The sequence below is a fragment of the Odocoileus virginianus genome, chromosome 4 (genome assembly GCF_023699985.2).
Source record: "Odocoileus virginianus isolate 20LAN1187 ecotype Illinois chromosome 4, Ovbor_1.2, whole genome shotgun sequence".
In the NCBI taxonomy this organism is placed as follows: domain Eukaryota; kingdom Metazoa; phylum Chordata; class Mammalia; order Artiodactyla; family Cervidae; genus Odocoileus; species Odocoileus virginianus.
In genome coordinates, this window is record NC_069677.1 from 82,262,959 (window position 1) to 82,285,111 (window position 22,153).

A 22,153-nucleotide genomic window follows, 5' to 3' on the forward strand; every position below is an offset into this window, starting at 1 on the left:
GTTGGATGGCATCACTGACTCAATGGACATGAGTTTGAGTAAACTCCAGGTTGGTGAATGGACAGGGAGGCCTGGCGTGCTGCAGTCCATGGGGTCGCAAAGAGTCAGACACGACTGAGCAATGAACTGAACTGAAAGGTGCTCAGGATGTGTCAGCAGACTTCCAGATACACTCAAGAGTTTTAAAAGCTGAGTAATACCTCATAAAACCAAACAAAAACTGGCACTAATGAGAGATCACAGGGTTCCAAATACCAATCAGGAAGAGAGGGTGTTGTGAGCCTCTTTGGGACAACACACAACACAGACGAGGGGTATAAAGCCAACAGCCTGAGCACCTCACACACACACACACACACACACACACACACACTCAAACCCTCCTCCAGCTCCTCCACCTCCACCATGGCCGCCTCCACCCTGTCCATCTGCTCCAGCGACCTGAGCTATGACTGTCCAGAGAGCTGCTGCGAGCCCTCCTGCTGTGCCCCCAGCTGCTGCACCCCGGCCCCCCGCCTGACCCTCCTCTGCGCCCCAGTGAGCTGCGAGTCCAGCCCCTGCTGCCAGCCAGCCTGCAGCAGCTCCTACCCAGCCTCATGCTGCCAGCCGTCTAGCTGCCAGTCCTCCTGCTGCACCTCCTCCCCCTGCCAGCAGGCCTGCTGTGAGCCCGTCTGCTGTGAGCCCGTCTGCTGCAGGCCCGTCTGCTGCGAGCCCGTCTGCTGCACACCAGTCTGTTGCACACCTGTGTGCTATGAAGCTTCCCTCTGCTCAACCTCCTCATGTGGCCAGCAGTCCAGCTGCCAGCCCTCATGCTGCACCTCCTCCCCCTGCCAGCAGGCCTGCTGTGAGCCCGTCTGCTGCAGGCCCGTCTGTTGCACTCCTGTCTGCTGCAGGCCCGTGTGCTGTGAATCCTCCCCCTGCTCAGCCTCCTTGTGCTGCCAGCCCAACCCCTGCTCCTCGGTCAGTTGCAGACCCTCCTCCTCTGTGTCCCTGCTCTGCCGCCCCGTGTGCCGCCCCGCCTGCTGCGTGCCTGCCTCCTCCTGCCAGCCCAGCTGCTGCCGCCCGGCCTCCTCTGTGTCCCTGCTCTGCCAGCCCGCATGCTCCCGCCCGGCCTGCTGTGTCCCTGCCTTGGCCCTGAGGCCCTGCTGCTGAGTGTTCCTCTCAAGGTCACCCCAAAGTGAGAGCTCACAGTCATCTGCAACCTTGGACTCCTTACTGATAGCCTAGACAGCTTTCCCGTCGCCGCCCCAGGCCCTGCCGTGAAGGCTGCCAGGTCACCCCTCTTGGGAATGGCACACCCACTTCTTCCAGTGCCGACTCCCCTCCCCCCAACCCTGTCCCGTGTCAACCTTCCCTCCACAACCTGGCTTGGCAGCCCAGCTCTCCCAGGGGGTTGAGCCTCACGTGGCACGAAGGAAGAGAAGATAAATGCTTGGAGTTGGTTTCGTCCTCGTCCTCTGAGCTCTGCTGCGACCCCTGCTCCTCCGCTCGTTCCTAAGCTGGTTTCAATTTCCCCTCCCCTGTGAGCTGCCAGTCCCTTCCAATAAATTCCTTTCCTGACCAGTTTAACCACAGTTCATTTCTGTTGTTTCCAACTAAGACCCTTGCTGGACACTCCCCCATGTAAGGTGGTCCTGGGTCACTCCCAAGGGCTTCTGTTCCTGCCCCTTCGGTGGTGTCCGGGAGCCCCCACTCCAGAAAGATGAGCCCCCCGGCCCCGGGCAGGAGAGCGCACAGCAGGCCCGGGACACTGTCCTCAGGTGGGGGGAGCAGGACTGTGCTTGTGGGGAGGGGTCTCTATGGGGGGGCCGCAGCCGTCTGCACAACTGTGAGGCATGTGCTGCACACCTGCTCTCGCTCGGGGGCCCGGGCCTTGGTGCCAGGCGAAGGGTGCCCATGTGACCAGCCCCCGACAAACTCTCTGGGGGCGTGTCTCCCAGGAGCTCCTTGCTGGCGGATCAAGTGCACCCGTGTGACCTGGCCAGGAGGGCCTCGGGAGGCCTGTGTCTAGCGCCCCTCGACTTCTCCCCAGGCCATGGTCCCTGTGCTGATTTACTCTGTGTTGAGTCCTGTGAGATCTAGGGGATCACCAGACCTCTGGTGGTGCGGACCCCAACACCCATCAGACTGGCAAAAATGTTCACGTTTGAGAACAACAAGCATGGTCTGAAGTATATGAAACAAGATCTGCTCTGAGATGCAGGCAAGGTTTCCAGTTTTCAGAGTAGGTTAGTAACACCTGGGAAAGCTGCACGGGTGCACACCTTACCCGCCCCCCGGGGGGGCGGGGCTTCTGGAGATGATATCACATGTCTGCACATGAAACCCACACAGGTCATCTCGCAGCAATGCTGGAAATAACCTAAGTGCCCCTCAGTAGGAGAATGGACAAGTAAACCACAGCGTGTACACACAAGGCGGATACACAGTGGTTAAAATAGCTGAACCAGGGAAACACATCTAGGTGTGAATTCCAAAATGTAACATCGAATAAAAAGAAAATCATATTGCTGATTAATACATACAGAGTAATACATATACACAGGTCAAAACACTACTTTGACTCCACAACTATAAACATGTCTATGAAACTACAAAAATATCCGTGGGAATGACAGGCACCAGCCTCAGAACAGTGGCTCACCTGGTGGAGGCATGTGGAGAGTGCATGGTACCTGTGATGTGCCTTAAATTCGGCAAAATGTAAAGACTTGTTACTTGTTACTGATTTGTAGATGCATAGGTGTTTATTATACTATTTTCTATACTTTCTGAAATATAATAAAAAAAAACTACCTAGAAAAGTAAAAGGCTATTACACAGACCATATTCCTGAGCCAGATTCAATAAGATAAACTTGCAATAATTAAAAGAAAATTTCCTCTAGAGAATTCAAAGGTGGTCTCTCCACTTCCCAGGTAGTGCCAGTGGTAAAGAATCCACCCACCAACGTGGGAGACATAAGAGACGAGGGTTAGATCCCTGGATGGGGCAGATCCCTTGGAGGAGGGCATGGCAACCCACCACAGTATTCTTGCCTGGAGAATCCCCATGGACAGAAGAGCCTGTCGAGCTACAGTCCATAGGTCACAAAGAGTTGGACATGACTGAAGCGACTTAGCACACCAGTTGAGGAAATAGAAACCTAATTACAAACTCTCTAAAAATAAATGAAGCACGTACTACACCCTAGGACACATGTGGTTTAGGTAAAGTAGTACCCAGGGAGTAAATGAAACCCTTAAAGACATATAGCACAGAGTAGGTGGGATTGAAAATAAAATCTCAACTCAGAAAGTTAGGAAAACTTCAGAAAGGAGAGGAAAGAAATAAATTAGCAAAATTAAGGAACTAAGAACAAAGAAAGAAATAGTAAACATAAACAACAACACTAAATATTTGCTTTTAAAAGATCTATAAAAGAATTTAAATGTCAACAAATCTAAAAGAGAACTGAACTAACTGAAGATAAAGAAAAGAGTTTATGAGAAAAAGCTACATCTGGGCGTCAACACAAGCAAAATTTTTAGGTGAAGGTGGTAATTTTCTAGGAATATCAGCCTTGGAGTTAGTGCAAGAAAAGGTGCAGAACTGGATGGCAGTGATCACAAAGGAACTCAGGGGAATGCTTTCTGGGGCAGTAGGTACCAGATCCAGACACTGGTACAATGACAGAAAATAGACCAATGGAACTCAATTGTGTCCAGTAACTGCCCACACCTGTGCTGACACTTGGTTCACAATCAGGGTGTCACTGGAATTTCACTGGTGGTGATAGTACTGGACGACCAGATATCCGCATGGGAGGAAGTGAGCTTTGCCTATCCTCACAGCACACATACACATATTGACTGGAGGTAGATTATAGAGCTGAATGTGGAAGGCAAAATATTGAAGATCTAGAATAATACACTGAACAATGTCTTCATGACACTGTGGTAGGCAAAGACTTTTGAAGCAGGGCATAAAAGAACATTAAGCATAAAAGGAAAGAATCAATAAATTGGACTTCATTAGAATTAAGACCCATTCACAGAGAGGTAAAACCGTCATTATATGCAGATGACATGATACTACACATGGAAAACCAAAAAGATTCCACACAAAAGCTACTAGAACTGATAAATGAATTCAGCAGGGTCGCATGATACAAGATTAACACGCAGAAATCAGTTGCATTTCTTTACACTAACAATGACATATCAGAAAGGGAAAAGAAAAAAAACATTCTTTTAAAATTGCATCCAAAATAAAATAAAATTGCATCCAACAAAAGACACAACTTGGGAATAAACCTGATCACAGAGGTGAAAGACTTATATGCAGAGAACTATAAAACATCAATAAAGGAAACTGAAGAAGTGAAAAGATATTCCATGCTCTCGGTTTGGAAGAATTAATATTGTTAAAGTGGCTGTGCTACCCAAAGCAATCTACAGATTTAAAGTAACCCCTATCAAATTACCCACATTTTTCAAAGAACTAGAACAAATAGTTCTGAAATTTATATGGTACCATAAAAGTCCCAGAATTGCCAGAGCAAGCCTGAAGAAAAAAAACAAAACTGGAGGCATAGCCTTCAGGACTTCAGACAACACTACAAAGTTACAGTAATCAAAACACCACAGCATTGGCACAGAAACAGACATGGATCATATATGGATCAATAGAACAGACTAGAGAGCCCAGAAATAAATCCACACACCTACAGCCAATTAATCTTCAACAAAGGAGGCAAGAATATACAATAGAGAAAAGACAGTCTTTTCAGCAAGTCATGTTGGGAAAGCTGGACAGCGAAATACAAATCAATGAAGTCAGACAAGATTGTCATACCCTACACAAAAATAAACTCAAAGCGGCTTAAAAACATAAATGTAAGACATGACACCATAAACTCCGAGAAGAGAACATAGGCAAAGCATTCTCTGACATAAGTCGTATCAATGATTTCTTAGGTCAATCTCCCAAGGCAATAGAAATAAAAGTAAAAATAAACAAAGAGGGCCTAATCAAACTGATAAGCTTTTGTTCAGCAAAGAAAACCATAAACAAACAAAAAGACAACCTACAGACTGGGAGAAAATACTTGCAAATGATGCAACTGATAAGGACTTAATTTCCAAAATATATAAATAGCTCATACAACTCAATAACAACAACAACAACAGCAACAACAACAAACCAAAAAGTGGGCAGATGATCTAAGTAGACATTTCTCCAAAGAAGACATACAGATGGGCCACAGGTACATGAAAAGCAGCTCAGCATCACTAATTATTGAAGAAATGCAAATCAAAATTACAATGAGGTACTACCTCACATTGGTCACAATGGCTATCATTTAAAAATCTACAAATAATAACTGCTGGAGGGGGTGTGGAGAAAAGGGAGCCATCCCTACACTGTTGGTGGGAATGTAAACTGGTTCAGTCACTATGGAGAACAGTATGGAGGTTCCCTGAAAAACTAAAAATTGAGTTACCATATGATACAGCAATCCCACTCCTAGGCATATATCCAGAGAAAACTGCAATTTTGAAGAAAAACTTGCATCTCTATGCTCATCGCAGCAGTGTTTACAATAGCCAAGACACGGAAGCACCTACATGTCCACTGATAGGTGAATGGATAAAGAAGGTGAGATATATATATATATATAAAATAATGGAATTTTTTAAAAAATGAAAGAATGCCATTTGCAGCAACATGGACCTTATCATACATAATCAACATGGAGATTATCATATTAAGTGAAGTACATCAGAGAAAGACAAATACTGTATAATATCACTTACACATGAAATCTAAAATATGACACAAATGAACTTATTTTTGAAACAGAAACAAATTCACAGACATAGAGAACAGACTTGTGGCTGCCAAGGGAAAGTGGGATGAGGAATAACTTAGGAGTTGGGAATCAGGAGATACACACTACTATATATAAAATGAACAATAAGGACCTACTGTACAGATCAGGGAACTATATCCAATATCCTGTAATAAATCATAATGGAAAATAACATGAAAAAGAATATGTATATATGTATAACTGAATCACTATACTCCAATAAAAAGAACTATTCATTGAAAGACACCATGGGTCTTTCCTGGTGGCTAGTGGTAAAGAATCTACCTGCCAATGCAGGAGACATGGGTTCAACCCTTAATCCAGAAAGATCCCACATGCCGCAGAGCAACTAAGTGCCACAACTACTGAAGCCTGCACGCTCTAGAGCCCATGCTCCACAAAATGAGAAACCATTGCAATGTGAAGCCCATGCACCACAACAAGAAAGTAGCCCCTGCTCTCCACAATAGAGAAAAAAAAAAAAAAAACCCATGCAGCAACAAAGAACCGTCATAGCCAAAAATAAATACATGAAATTTTTCAAAAAAGAAAGACACCATGAACTCACACATCCATTGGAGTGACTCATATTAAAAAAAGACTAGTGACACCCAGTGTCACGAGGAAGTGGAGGAACCAGAATTCCCACACATTTGCTGTTTCAAAGATAGAATGTGACCATATACACACTTACATTCCTCAACATGCTAGGGGAAAGAGTCCATACTGCATATTCCAATTTACACGCAACTTCAGAAAAGACAAATGTAGTCTAGATGGAGAGGAGAACTATGGTTCAGGGTCAGGAGTGGGTGGGATTGACTCTGAAGGAGCATGTGGCAACTCTGGGGATGACAAGGAAGCTCTAGATCTTGCTGTGGTTTTGGTCTCATGGTGCCCATGTTTCCCAAAACTCAGCAAATGAAACTTTGAATAAGTCCATTTTGTAGTATGTATGCCTCTATGAAGTTCACTTCTTGAAAAGGACACCCTCAAGAAAATATAAATAAAATGAAAATCACAGCCCTAGACCTGGATGAGCTGGATGCTAGTGACTGTCTTGTGGGGGGTGGGCTGCAGCCACTTGCACCAGCTCTCGAGGGCTGACTGTGCATCTCTGTGCATTTGCTAACATCACACTGGTAGCAAAGCTGAGGGTGTCCACACTGTGGAAACCGACAAACACAACAAACCAGGGCTTTCTTGTTTTTGTTTTACAGCCAGATGGTTGTTATATATTTACTGGCACAAAACTGCATAGATACAAAGATAACTCATATTCAGAATGCATAACAAATTTCTACAAATCAGTAAGAAATGCAAGTAACCCTACTAAAAAATCAAATGACTTGAACAGGCACCTCCCAAGAAAAGATATCTGAATGTTCAACTTTACTGCATCAGGGATGCAAATTAATTCAACATTGTGTACTGAAATAGAGCAGGACCCTGTGGTCTTGGCCCCTATGTCTTCAGCCTACCTTTTGTCTATAGAAAACTTTCGCCAAAGAATAATTTTATTTTTATTTTTTTTAAATGCCAAAATAAGAAACAATTTATTATAGAGAGAAGAAAAATTTCTCATCCAAAATATAGAAATCTGTACAACTTTGCCACAATCAATATACATGAACTGTACAAATTTACACCAGTTCTTAATTTACCAAATAAAAGATGACTAACAAAGTTCACAAAATAGATGGTGGTTTGTGGAAAAGACTTTTACCCAATTAAGTACAAGGAGAGTTACAAACCAGACTTCCACTTTCTAAAAATAAGAAGTTTACTCAGTCTTAGAAAACTACAAGCTAGCAAATGTACAGAGAGCTGGCTGGTGCTAACACCGCAGTTGAGACAGTGTCTTTTTAAGGGTCTTTTTTTTTTTTTTTTTTTTTAAAGCCTGTTGCCAAGGCAGATTCTGGTCACTCGCTACTTTCAAGGCCAAAAACACAATACAAGGTCTGACCATTTCCCCAGGTCATGCTTACTAGTTTGTCTTATATACATTTATACATATTTAAGTGCTAGGTAAAAGTCTTGTCATAAAATTTCCAGTACTACCATGTTTAAAATGTTGAGCTTTCCTATTGAGCTGCCGAAAAGGATAACAAGTTTTAAGTGTAATATTAGTGCAAATTTTCTCTGCACGTTCTACTGCAGAGAAATACAGATTTGCATTAAAGGGACTGACGTAAAAATTTAGGTATCATGTCTGGGAGAAACTGAAACCATCCTAGGACTTCACTCCTAGCAAATAAGATGATCATTTACTTGGACTCACAGGCTATTAAAATCATTGAAAGGTACTGTCCAAACTATGGCACTGCCACTTAAAAAAAAAATTTTTTTTTTTTACCACTCTATCTTGTGCCAGATCTTCACAGCTGTGACACGGTTTAAATTCCATAATCCATCCCCAAGGGGAGCCCGCCCAAAGCAAAAATCAAATTTATCCATCCATTATAAGATGATCCATCCATAGACTATATCTTAACCTGATACAGTCATCATATTGTAGTTTTTGGAAGGGCTTGTTCTGCCCAAGAGAAGTTCCTCCTTACAGCTGATTCTGCTGTCTACCATTTGCACGTTGGTGCTGTTTTGGGTGCTACCTCCTGCTGGTGAGGCTTCGTACAGCGCACAGATGGAGCCATCCTCGCCAATTCTGTAGGACACTTCGTACGGGTCAACCCAGAGCGTGAGTTCACTTGCGAGAAGCCTGAACAGCTCCGGACTGCTCAGTCCAATCCGCTGCGCTGCCTGTCCAATCAGAGGATCCGTTTTATGGTTGATGCGAATACAACGGTAACCTGATCCCTTGCAGGGCTTCTCTGGGAACCAGTGATGTTGATAATGTTCTGCCAGCAGCTCCTGCAGGCTCTGGCTGACGGTCTGCAGTTGTCGCTCGCTCGTGAGCCCCTTGGCGCGGAGGAACTTAGAGATGAAGGATACGGCGGCGGCGATCTCGCCTATCATGGTGGCGGCCCGACTGTAGAAGGGATGCGTGGGGGCGGCGGGCGGGGGCGGCCCGGGGCGGCCGGGGCTCGGCGGCGCGGCCCCGACGGAGGAGCGGCCACCTCGGGCTCCCTCACAAGACAGAGGGTTAAGAGGGAGAGAGGGCGTGAGCGGCGTACGGCTACTTTTTTTCTCCTTTCTTTATAGTAAAAAAAAGTTATTTTCGACACAGGAGGCGGCAGGAAAAAGGAAGAGACGAGCGACGGCGGCATGCTCACATCGCTCGGACCTCCCCAGCCGCCTCCGCCTCCAGCTCCGCAGCCTCCGAAGCTCCTAACAGTTGCATTTCCAGCTCCGACGGGCTCCAAAGAATAATTTTAATCAGAGAAGTGAGAAAACAGAAGCAAAGGAAAACAGTCCAATAAGACTAAATAACAGTTTAGTCATTAAGCAAAGTCAAGGACCTTCAGTTTCTTCTCAAGGGCAATATACTCTGAGTCATCTCCTGTGAGCTGTCTTATAGATACTGAAACCCCCACTGGGTGAAAGAAGTTACCTACATTAGGACTAGACAGTAGCCATGACATAAGGTGCCAAATTCTGAGAACTGGCTCCAAAGAAATGGGAACAAACTGACCCTGGAACTTAATATTAACGGTACTCAGTCAAGATGATGCTGGTACTCAGACAACCAATGACCAATTTCCAGATGATTGTCAGAGCTGACTGTGCTGTTTCTCCAGGTAACTTCTCCCTCCAGCAATAAAACCTCTTACCCTCTTATTGTTGGTGGGGGCCAAGGTGGTGGAGGGGAGGGGAAACCAGCCTTCGGACAAGAGTCTGCCCTCCCCCCACCTTCCAGCATCCAAAATAAAGCAAACTTTCCTGTCCTCCAAACTTCCCTCTATATTGGCTTTTGAGCAAGCAGCTGGACCCCGCTTTCAGTAACAGTAACCCTATATTTTCCATAAGGGATAAAAACACCTTTTAAAAAACTATAGAGCAACTGAAATTCATAAAACTCACTTGTAGGGAAGTAACTCTGTAAAAAGTTATTGGTCAGTACATGCTAACCTACAGATATCCCTTTCAGGTAACCCAACATTTCAACACTTGGGTATATACCAAAGAGAAATTAGTGAATACACCCACCAAAATATACAAGAATTTTTATAGCAGCATATTCTTATTAGCCAAAATCTAGAAATAATCCAAATCTCCATCACTGGGAAAGAGAATATTAAGTAAAACACAATGGGGTTTAATGCAATGGTTTTCATCACAGCAGAACAATGAGCTATGACTCAGGCAGCCATATGGATGCTTATTACTGATGTTTGTTGAGTAAAATAATGAACAAAAAAGTAGAGAGAACAGATGAAACTAATCAATGGGAGGAGAAGGTGGAAATGTGACTCCTCCTAGGGGGAGGTGAGTTAACTAAGAAACAGCACAGAGGGATAGCTAGGATTCTGGAAATGTTCTCCACCTTCAAAAAATATACTGCAGGAAAACTTTTCCAATCCAGAAGACTGTCCCAAGCTAAACTATCAGTCAGCTATAAGGGCAGAATAAGGCATTTTTAGTTATGCTAGACTCATAAATTTATCTCCCATTAACCTGTTTTCAGAAAACCACTTGAGGGTGTGCTCCACCCAAATAAGGGCATAAACTTAGAAAGAAAAAGACACAGCACTGGGGAAATAAGAGACCCATGATAGGAGAGATATGAAGGAAAATCTAAAGACGATAGTGAAGAGAGATCCTTGAATGCTACCTGCACCTCTGCAGGTAGAAGAAGAGCCAATGGATCAGTTTAGTTCAGTCGCTCAGTCGTGTACGACTTTGCGACTCCATGGAGTGTAACACACCAGGCCTCCCTGTCCATCACCAATTCCTGGAGCTTGCTCAAGCTCATGTCCATTGTGTTGGTGATGTCATCCAACCACCTCATCCTCTATCATCCCCTTCTCCTCCTGCCTTCAATCTTTCCCAGCATCAGGGTCTTTTCCAGTGAGTCAGTTCTTCCCACCAAGTGGCCAAAGTATTGGAGTTTCAGCTTCAGCATCAGTCCTTCCAATGAATATTCAGGGCTGATTTGCTTTAGGATGGACTAGCTGGATCTCCTTGCAGTCCAAGGGACTCTCAAGAGTCTTCTCCAACACCACAGTTCAAAAGCATCAATTCTTCGGCACTCAGCTTTCTTTATGATTCAACTCTCACATCCACACATGACTACTGGAAAAACCATAGCTTTGACTAGATGGACCTTTTTTGGCAAAGTAATGTAATGTCTCTGCTTTTTAACATGCTGTCTAGAATTGTCATGTATCAGCCAATAGATATAGACCCACAGATACAGAGGGTTCCAGAAGATGGATTTTCAAAACTAAATGAAGCCAATAGATTCCCTGTTATGTTGGAACCTCTTGAATGAGCTTGGGATGAATTAGTCAGAGAACCTGGGAATGGTTTATTGATAGGTACACAGAAGAATTAACACTTTCAAATTGTGGTGTTGAAAAAGACTCTTGAGAATCCCTTGGGCTGCAAGATCCAACCAGTCCATCCTAAATGAGATCAGTCCTGGGTATTCATTGGAAGGACTGATGCTGAAGCTGAAACACCAATTCTTTGGCCACCTGATGTGAAGAGTTGACTCCTTGGAAAAGACCTTGATGATGGTAAAGACTGAGGGCAAAAAAAGAAGGGGGTGTCAGAGGATGAGATGGTTGGATAGCATCACCAACTCAAGGGACATGAATTTGAGCAAACTCCAGGGGATGGTGAAGAACAGGGAAGCCTGGTATGCCGCAGTCCGTGGGGGTCACAAAGAGTCAGTCATGACTTGGCAACTGAACAACAACAAAAGAAAGACAAGCAAATAAACACAAGAAGCAACTGTTTACTCTAAGAAATGAAAAACACAAGCAAAAACAAAACATGTATAAATAAGGAAGTTAAATATCGTTTCACTACACAGACTTGGCTATGGACAATGTTCAATTAAAATATTGATGATAATACAGATTTTGACCATGAGTTTAATCAAATATTGGGGTTTCACTGCCTTCTGACTATGCAGAGAGGGAGTTTTCTTGGGGCTGATGGAAAATAAGAGAAAGGCTTCCTTCTACAATAGGAAATCAGATCATATCTAAATGTGAAAACTCAGACATAACATAATATGCATATAAGTAACTGCGAGATAAATAGAAGAACTAAAAACAGTGCTTCAGATGAGCACTGGAAAAGACGCATATAGGGATGAGCTGTGTACACCCTGCCACCAGGTTGGCAGATGGAGAGGCTAAGAGGGCACCCTCCCACCAGGATACCTGTTGTTCAACACAAGAGGGTCTGCAACATGTATGGAGCATCTGTAGGCACAAAACATCCTGGGGCCAGAATTCATATCAAAGAAACACAAGCAAAGAGGTGGAGAGTGCAGTCAAGGCTCTACAAACGCACCCAGAGAGTCTGCATCTCAATGCTTGCTTTTAAGACAAAAAAAGAAAAGAAACCTCCAGTCATCAAAAGTCTCAAGGACAGTGTGATAAACATCTCACAGTAAATAAACTAATAACCTCATCTGGGAACATCCTCTGAGCAGTAACGAGGAAAAGGAAGGTCTGCTGAGCCTCAGGTGAGGCACAGCATGCCAGGGAGGGAGATAAAAGCCCCAATGCCCAGAGCACCTCAGTCACTCAACCCACCAATCACACCCCCAACCAGAACACCTCTCAGCACAAACCCCCAGCATGGCCGACACCTGCTGTTCCAGGACCTGTGTTGTTGCTGCATCCACCTTGTCTGTCTGCTCCAGCGACTTGAGCTGTGGCAACTGGGTCAGCTCACCCAGTGACTGCATCGGCTCCTCCTGGCAGGTGGATGATTGCCAGGAGACCTGCTGCGAGCCCCCCTGCTGTGCCCCCAGCTGCTGTGCCCCAGCCCCGCGCCTGACCCTCGTCTGTGCTCCAGTGAGCTGCGAGTCCAGCCCCTGCTGCCAAGCAGCCTGCAGCAGCTCCTCTCCCTGCCAGCAGGCCTGCTGTGTGCCTGTCTGCTGCAGGCCCGTCTCTTGTATACCTGTCTGCTGCAGGCCTCTCTGCTGCAGGCCCGTCTGCTGCAGGCCAGTCTCTTGCACACCTGTGTGCTGCAGGCCCGTCTGCTGCACATCTGTCTGCTGCAGGCCCGTCTGCTGCAGGCCTCTGTGCTGTGAGGCCTCCCCCTGCTCAGCCCCCTCATCTTGCTGCAGACCCTCCTCCTCTGTGTCCCTCCTCTGCCGTCCCGTGTGCCGCCCCGCCTGCTGCGTGCCCACCTCCTCCTGCCAGCCCAGCTGCTGCCACCCGGCCTCCTCTCTGTCCCTCCTCTGCCAACCCTGATGCTCCAGCCCAGCCTGTTGAGTCCCCGCCTGGGTCTTGGAGCCCTGCTGCTGGCGTGACATGTCCCCTTGGAGCCAGCAGGTTCCAGAGATCTTGCCCTCCATCAGACACACTTGAGCTCTCTGATCCCCCTGACTTGCTCAGCCTGTCCTCCCCAAGCCTGATTCAGCACATGGAAAAGACCAGACCCCACTGCACCCCAGCCCTGGCCAAGCTCTGGGGGCCTGACCTGCTCAGGGAACTCCTCTCCTGACCTTGGCCCGTGAGTGCCCTGGCTGCTCCATACCTGCTTCCTTGATCCCTGATCATCCTGGGCCCTGCTGACCCTGGTCATGGCCTGAGCAGTGTTGCTCTGCATCTCTGAGCATCAATAAAATTTCTGCTCCCCTTACTGGGTCTCCATGCTGACACCTGGGGCAGAAGGGGTGGGTGTGAGACCTAGCCCTCTTTTACATCATCAGATCTGGGGAACCTAAGTGGCTCCTGCACCTGACACCTGTCCAGTTTGTGACACTGTTCTGCTGTCCAGGCATCACCCCGGCCCTGAAGCTTTGCTCTTGGGCAAGTCCTGTGGGCACCACCTGGGCTCAGATCAAAGACCCCCCCAACTCCCTATGATAGAGGCAGCCTCTCCAGTCCCAGGGACTGCCAGGACCCAGCAGTGCTGGGAGGGGGTCACAGGGTGACTGTGGCAATTGGCTGGTCCAGCATCCAGAGGGGTGCACCCTCCCAAGAGGGTGGGTGTCCTGGACTCACTCACACACTCACAGACACTGGGACGCCCTGGGCTCCAGCATGTGCCAGTTGCTGGGAAGCAGAAAGCAGACAAACTGCAGCTTCTGGAGCCCCACCTCCCCGCTGCCTGCCAGGCTGGGCTGGTGGAGAGCTGATGGGAAAGGCTAGACCTCAGGCGGTGAGGATGGATAAAGCCCTGAACAGTGTGAGCACCTGTCTGATCATGGGCAGGAGACACATGGGAACACACGTGTCCAATGGAGCCACATTCGGTGTCACACACGATCAAGCATCAGAGAACAGACTCCTGGAGCTGAAGTCCTGAGCAGAGGTGCAGACACTGGTGACATGACAATCACCTCATTGCCCACAAGGGGTTCTAGGTCTTTAATCCTTAACAACAGTGTAGATTCACAGCATAGGGGCACACATTTTTCTATCTTTGCCAACTTGATAAAGAAAAACTCATGTGGGCGGGAGGTTCAAGAGGGAAGGGACATATGTATACCTATGGCTGATTCATGTTCATGTACATGAACCAATACAATATTGTAAAGCAATTACTCTTCAATTAAAAATTCAAACAAAGATTTAGGCAAGTAGTATTTTGAGAATAAAGAGCATGGAAGATGTATGTAGTCAAATGTAAAAATGAAAACAAAAACTTTATCATAGTTTCTTTTGCTTGAACACAGAGCATCCCAAAGTGTGGGTCCACCATATTAATTTATTAGCCCTAGGTGGACACACACTTAAAGTCTCCCTTTGTGTGCTCACTCAGTCATGTCTGACTCTTTGCGACCCCACGGACTGTAGCCCACCAGACTCCTCTGTCCACGGAATTTTCCAGGCAAGAATACTGGACTGGGTTGCCATTTCCTACTCCAGGGGATCTTCCCAACCCAGGGGCCAAACCTACATATCTTGCATTTCCTGCATTGGCAGGTGGATTCTTTACCACTGTGCCACCTGGGAAGCCTCAAAGTCTCCCTACTTCTGACTATTACAAGCATCACCACTAGAAGAGTCCTCAGCATATACCTGTGGCACTAGTGAACACAGTGCTTAAATTCCCAGACATGGGATCGCCCCATCAAAGTGTTTGCCGATTTTAGATTCTGGATGATATTGACAAATACCCTAAAAGGGACTTTTCAAAATTGTGCCCGCTAAGAATGATGTCAGGAAAGACAGGAACTAGAGAACTCTAAGGGTTCACTACCCACAGAAACACCAAAGAAACAGGCAAAACTCTCAGAATAAGCCACAGCTGAACTCTGGAAATGGTAAAAGTTTTACAACAACCAGGAAAAGGCTCCACCAAGAAAAAGGCAACTGAGGCAGGTAGGAGAGCTTGGTGGCATTTTAGCACCAATTTTAGAGCCTCACCCCACCAACACCACCACTCCACTCCCCCACCCCTGTCCCCCAGCTCAGCAGCAGTCTTGAAGACAGCAGCCTGTGTCCTGCTGAGGTTCCTGGTGCTGAAGGGAGCAAGCAGACCTAATTCTGAAAGAAGTGTGGCTGTCTGCTTTAACCTGTTGGTGGCTTCTGGAAGGACTCACACTAAGGACTTGCCTTCATTTCTCATAACTCAGAACTCTCTGGAGGCAGAAAGGTGACTGCATGGACAGTGTTTGTCAAATTAACTGGCTGCTATGCCAGGGGGAAAATATCAGTTGTGACAGACAAGATACCCCAAAGAGCCTAAGACAAAGATCTGTGAAGTGAGATGCTTTGTGGAACAGGACTTTCAGATCTACCACAGCCTCCTGAGGGCAAGAAGAGTCTGAGCATTCTCATGAGGGGACACAAGTTCAGACAGCACCTGAGAAGGCCCTCTGCACTCACCTCTGGCCCCACCTCCAGGTCTGAGCAAGCAGGAAGTGGAAGTGAAGGCAGAGTTGTAAACTGTCCAGCTGAGATCTGAAAGCATCCCCTGACTCACAAACAGAGTACAACTACAAAGAGTGGAAAACATATTTTCGGCTCCAATGTTTCAGGAACTTCTGTCAAACCACTACCTGACCACTAGGCTAATGGAACACGAAAAAGAGTACAGTCATTCCAAAACAAGTTCAGAAGAGTCATCAAACAAAACAAGTCACAACAATCAGCAACCACAAACTACAGGGAGGGAGGAAAACCTGACGTTCAGAATTATTGCACTATCATATTCAAGATCCCCCATTTCCATCAAAAATTGTGCAGTATGTAAAGAAAAAGTATGGCTCATTGGCACTCAAAAAAAGAAAGAAAGAAAGAAAAGCAATCAGTAGAAAATGTCCCTGAAGAAGCCCAGGAATTGAAATTACTGGACAAAGTCTTAAATCAACTCTTAATGTACCCAAGTAGTTCAAAGAAACCATGAACAAAGGTTAAGTCTCACGAGATAGAACAGCGATATAGAGACAGAAATTACGTTTTTTTAAAAGTACCAAAAAGAATTTTGTTGAAATGTGTAAAAACTGAAATGAAGATTTCACTGAAGGGGCTCAACAGCACATTTGAGGAGGCAGAAGAATTAGTAAATGTTAAAATAAGTCAGTTGAAAGACTCCAGCTTGAGGAGCAGATGGGAAAAAAAAATGAAGATAAATGAAGAGAACTCAAGAGACCAGTGGGACAGCATCAAGTACCAGCATACACTTAACAGGAGTTCCAGGAAGAGAGAAGAGAAAGGAGCAGAAAAAATTATTTGAAGAAATAATGGCCAAAAACTCCCCAGACTTGAGGAAACATGCGAATCTACATGGCCAAGAAGCTCAGTGATCTCCAAGTAGAATAAACTCGAAGAATCACACACTGAAACATGTTCCAGGTAAATTATCCAAAGACAATGATAGGATCTTACAAGCAGCAAGAAGAGAATTAACACCCAATTTACTATTAGAAACTGTGACTAGATGCAGAGGATGACTTCTAAAGTGCTGAAAGAAAAAACTGCCCACCAAGAAGTCTACATCCAGCAAAACTACCCCTCAAACACGAGAGAGAAATGAAGACACTTTCAGGTAAATAAAAACTGAAAGAGCCCATAGTTATTAGACATGCCCTACAAGATATGATAATTCAGATTGAGATAAAAGGGCACCAAACAGTAACTTGAAACAATATAAAGAAATCAAGAACATCAGGAAAATTGTCAGTTTTAGTAGTTTGTGTTTATGAGATTTCCATTTTTCTAGGTTATCTAACTTTTATCAACAGTTGTCCACAGTGCTCCTGTATAATACTTTTTGTTTATGAAATGTCAGTAGTGATGTCCCCATTTTTATATCTGATTGTAGTAACTTGAGACTTTCCCTTTTTTCTTAGTCAGTCTAGCTAAATGTTTGTTGATGGTGCTGCTCTTTTCAAAGAACTAACTTTTAGATTCATTGACTATCTCTATTTTTCTAGTTTCTGTTTCTTTCATCTGAGTTCTAATCTTGATTTCCTTCCTTCTGCTATCTATGGGTTTAGTTCGTTCTTCTTCTAGTTCCTTGAAGTGTAAAGTTAGATTCTTATTTTGAGATTTTTCTTCTTTTTTAATGCAATTGTTAACAGGTATAAATTTTCCCCTTAGCATTGTTTTTGCTGTATCCTGTAAGTTTTGGCTTGCTGTGTTTTTATTTACATTCACTTGAAAAGTATTTGCTAACTTACCTTTTGATTCTTTTTTTAAACCATTGGTTGTCCAAGACTGTACTGTTTTTATTTCCACTTATTTGTGAGTTTTCTGGTTTTCCTTTTGTTAATTGATTTCTAGTTTCTTTCCATTGTGGTCAGAGAAGATATTCTGTATGATTTCAATCTTTTAAAATTTATTGATATTTGTCTTATGGCTTAACACACGGTCTAATCTGGAGAATGTCCCAAGTGCACCTGAAAAGACAGTGTGTACCCTATTGTTGAGTGTTTTGTATGAATACTAGTCTGGCTGGTTTATAGTGTCCTTCAAGGCCTCTATTTCATTACTGAACTTTGATCTAGTTGTTCTATTTCATTGTTTAGTAATGGAAATAACATTAATTATTTTTTAATGCTAATTCTCTCTTCATTCTGTCGATTTTCGCTTTATATAGTTTAAGTCTATTGCTAGGAGCATATAGGCTTATAATTGTTATATCTTCTTGATATAGTAACATTTTTATCAATATTTAATTTCCTTATTTGCCCCTTACTACAATTTTTGACTCAAAGTTTATTTTGTCTAATTTTATGATTGCTATCCATCTCTTTCTTGGTTATTATTTTCATGAAAATATCCCCATCCTTTCACTTTCAGTCTATTGTATCTTTGGCTCTAAAGTGAGTGAACTGACTCAAAAAGAAATAGGCAAGACATAAATCAAGTAACAAGATTAAATCAGTAATCGAAAACCTCACTAAAAGGAAAAGCCCAGGACCAGCTCAATGCTGAATTCTACTAAACATTTATAGAACAATCACCACCAATCTTTCTCAACTCTTTCCAAAACAGAAGATATGGGAACACTTTATAACCACTTTCTAACTGATTCTATGAGGTCAACACCATCCTGATATCAAAGCCACACAAAGATTAAGAAAAGGAAAAAAGAAAACTACAGACTGAAATTCCTTATAGATACAGATTTTCTTTAAATCCTCAGCAAAACACAATCAAATAAATCCAGCAGCATACTAAAAGGATATCCACATTGTGGATATACACCACAACTAAGTGGGATTTATCCAAAGAATGCGAGAGTGATTCGCCATGTGAAAACCAGTCATGTAATGCACCACATTAATAAAATAAAGGGGGGGGACCCCACATGATCATCTCAATTGATACAGGAGAAGAATGTGAAAATAGACAACATTCCCACCAACAGTGTAAGAGGGTTCCCTTTTCTCCACACCCTCTCCAGCATTTATTGCTTGTAGACTTTTGGATAGCAGCCATCCTGACTGGCGTGTAATGGTACCTTGTTGTGGTTTTGGTTTGCCTTTCTCTGATAATGAGTGATGTTGAGCATCTTTTCATGTGTTTGTTAGCCATCTGTATGTCTTCTTTGGAGAAATGTCTGTTTAGTTCTTTGGCCCATTTTTTGATTGGGTCGTTTATTTTTCTGGAATTGAGCTGCAGGAGTTGCTTGTATATTTTTGAGATTAATCCTTTGTCTGTTGCTTCGTTTGCTATTATTTTCTCCCATTCTGAGGGCTGTCTTTTCACCTTGCTTACAGTTTCCTTTGTTGTGCAAAAGCTTTTAAGTTTAATTATGTCCTATTTGTGTATTTTTGCCTTTATTTCCAATATTCTGGGAGGTGGATCATAGAGGATCCTGCTGTGATTTATATTGGAGAGTGTTTTGCCTATGTTCTCCTCTACAAGTTTTATAGCTTCTGGTCTTACATTTAGATCTTTAATCCATTTTGAGTTTATTTTTGTGTATGGTGTTAGAAGGTGTTCTGGTTTCATTCTTTTACAAGTGGTTGACCAGTTTTTCCAGAACCACTTGTTAAAGAGGTTATCTTTTTTCCATTGTATATTCTTGCCTCCTTTGTCGAAGATAAGGTGTCCATGGATAAAGTTCATGGATTTATCTCTGGGCTTTCTATTCTGTTCCATTGATCTATATTTCTGTCTTTGCGCCAGTACCATACTGTCTTGATGACTGTGGCTTTGTAGTAGAGCCTGAAGTCAGGCAGGTTGATTCCTCCAGTTCCATTCTTCTTTCTCAAGATTGCTTTGGCTATTCGAGGTTTTTTGTATTTCCATACAAATTGTGAAATTATTTGTTCTAGTTCTGTGAAGAATACCGTTGGTAGCTTGATAGGGATTGCATTGAATGTATAGATTGCTTTGGGTAGTATAGCCATTTTCACAATATTGATTCTTCCAATCCATGAACACGGTATATTTCTCCAACTATTTGTGTCCTCTTTGATTTCTTTCATCAGTGTTTTATAGTTTTCTATGTACAGGTCTTTTGTTTCTTTAGGTAGATATACTCCTAAGTATTTTATTCTTTTTGTTGCAGTGGTGAATGGTATTGTTTCCTTAATTTCTCTTTCTGTTTTCTCATTGTTAGCGTATAGGAATGCAAGGGATTTCTGTGTGTTAATTTTATATCCTGCAACATTACTGTATTCATTGATTAGCTCTAGTAATTTTCTGGTAGAGTCTTTAGGGTTTTCTATGTAGAGGATCATGTCATCTGCAAACAGTGAGAATTTTACTTCTTCTTTTCCTATCTGGATTCCTTTTATTTCTTTTTCTGTTCTGATTGCTGTGGCCAACACTTCCAAAACTATGCTGAATAGTAGTGGTGAGAGTGGACACCCTTGTCTTATTCCTGACTTTAAGGATGGAGATTCCTTAAAAAACTGGAAATAGAACTGCCATATGATCCAGCAATCCCACTCCTGGGCATACACACTGAGGAAACTAGATCTGAAAGAGACACATGCACCCCAATGTTCATCAGAGCACTGTTTATAATTGCCAGGACATGGAAGCAACCTAGATGCCCATCAGCAGATGAATGGATAAGGAAGCTATGGTACAGCAGTTCTAATGAGATGGATGAAACTGGAGCCCATTATACAGAGTGAAGTAAGCCAGAAAGAGAAACACCAATACAGTATACTAATACATATATATGGAATTTTAAAAGATGGTAATGATAACCCTACATGCAAAACAGAAAAAGAGACACTGATATACAGAACAGACTTTGAGACTCTGTGGGAGAAGGTGAGGGTGCGATGTTCTGAGAGAACAGCATTGAAACAAGTACACTATCAAGGGTGAAACAGATCACCAGCCCAGGTTGGATGCATGAGACAAGTGCTCAGGGCTGGTGCACTGGGAAGACCCAGAGGGATGGGATAGGGAGGGAGGCGAGAGGGGGGATTGGGATGGGGAACACAGGTAAATCCATGGCTGATTCATGTCAATGTATGGCAAAAACCACTACAATATTGTAAAGTAATTAGCCTTCAACTAATAAAAAAAAAGATAATAGGATTGATTGTTCTCAATAACTATTTATTTTCATATGAAATTCAACTAAGTTTTAGCAATAAAAACAATTGAAACAAAGACTCTGTCTCCCGTGAACTCAAAATAAAAGGAATAAATATATATTTTTATATAATTAAGATTTCTTTAAAAAATTAGCTGGAAAATTTAGTGTCTTTACCCAATTTGTTTTCCACTAACAATCTAATGACAACAATTTTGTAAAAATTTATTATTGGAAGACTAACTCAGCAGTGGCCAAAGGACTGGAAAAGGTCAGTTTTCATTCCAATCCCTAAGAAAGGCAATTCCAAAGAATGCTCAAACTACCGCACAATTGCACTCATCTCACACGCTAGTAAAGTAATTCTCAAAATTCTCCAAGCCAGGCTTCAGCAATAGGTGAACCGTGAACTTCCAGATGTTCAAGCTGGTTTTAGAAAAGGCAGAGGAACCAGAGATCAAATTGCCAATATCTGCTGGATCATCGAAAAAGCAATAGAGTTCCAGAAAAACATCGATTTCTGCTTTATTGACTATGCCAAAGCCTTCGACTGTGTGGATCACAATAAACTGTGGAAAATTCTTCAAGAGATGTAAATACCAGACCACCTGACCTGCCTCTTGAGAAACTTGTATGCAGGTCAGGAAGCAACAGTTAGAACTGGACATGGAACAACAGACTGGTTCCAAATAGGAAAAGGAGTACATCAAGGCTGTATATTGTCACCCTGCTTATTTAACTTATATGCAGAGTCCATCATGAGAAATTCTGGGCTAAATGAAGCACAAGCTGGAATCAAGATTGCCGGGAGAAATATCAATAACCTCAGATATGCAGATGACACCACCCTTATGGCAGAGAATGAAGAGGAACTAAAAAGCCTCTTGATGAAAGTGAAAGAGGAGAGTGAAATAGTTGGCTTAAAAGCTCAACATTCAGAAAACTAAGATCATGGCATCTAGTCCCATCACCTCATGGGAAATAGATGGGGAGACAGTGGAAACAGTGTCAGACTTCATTTTTGGGGGCTCCAAAATCACTGCAGATGGTGACTGCAGCCATGAAATTAAAAGACGCTTACTCCTTGGAAGGAAAGTTATGACCAACCTAGATAGCATATTAAAAAGCAGAGACATTACTCTGCCAACAAAGGTCTGTCTAGTCAAGGCTATGGTTTTTCCAGTGGTCATGTATGGATGTGAGAGTTGGACTGTGAAGAAAGCTGAGTGCCGAAGAATTGATGCTTTTGAA

At 43.6% G+C, this 22,153-nt stretch overlaps 3 protein-coding genes and 1 pseudogene across 4 annotated transcripts in view; 2 read left to right on the forward strand and 2 right to left on the reverse strand.

Moving 5' to 3' along the window:
• Positions 1–22,153, reverse strand: part of TSPEAR (thrombospondin type laminin G domain and EAR repeats) — a 161,733-nt gene that overhangs the window by 83,997 nt on the left and 55,583 nt on the right. The window lies entirely within an intron of this gene.
• On the forward strand, positions 379–1,553 carry LOC110131143 (keratin-associated protein 10-3-like). 2 transcript variants are annotated; one of them, XM_070466864.1, is made up of 2 exons: positions 379–833; positions 972–1,553. In XM_070466864.1, exons 1-2 carry the CDS (start codon positions 406–408, stop codon positions 1,150–1,152), a joined length of 609 nt encoding a protein of 202 aa, XP_070322965.1. In that variant the 5' UTR covers positions 379–405; the 3' UTR covers positions 1,153–1,553. The 2 variants fall into 2 exon arrangements, with proteins under 2 accessions (XP_070322965.1, XP_070322964.1); XM_070466863.1 differs by having other exon boundaries at positions 379–1,553.
• LOC110131147 (protein BTG1 pseudogene) lies at positions 7,614–8,878 on the reverse strand (annotated as a pseudogene).
• LOC110126759 (keratin-associated protein 10-8) lies at positions 12,543–13,558 on the forward strand. The gene has a single exon (XM_020876623.2). It carries the CDS (start codon positions 12,571–12,573, stop codon positions 13,189–13,191), a length of 621 nt encoding a protein of 206 aa, XP_020732282.2. The 5' UTR covers positions 12,543–12,570; the 3' UTR covers positions 13,192–13,558.

Excerpts from the sequence above, each read along its gene's own strand:
- LOC110131143 (XM_070466863.1), top strand. The coding sequence starts at position 406 with ATGGCCGCCTCCACCCTGTCCATCTGCTCCAGCGACCTGAGCTATGAC.
- LOC110126759 (XM_020876623.2), top strand. The coding sequence starts at position 12,571 with ATGGCCGACACCTGCTGTTCCAGGACCTGTGTTGTTGCTGCATCCACC.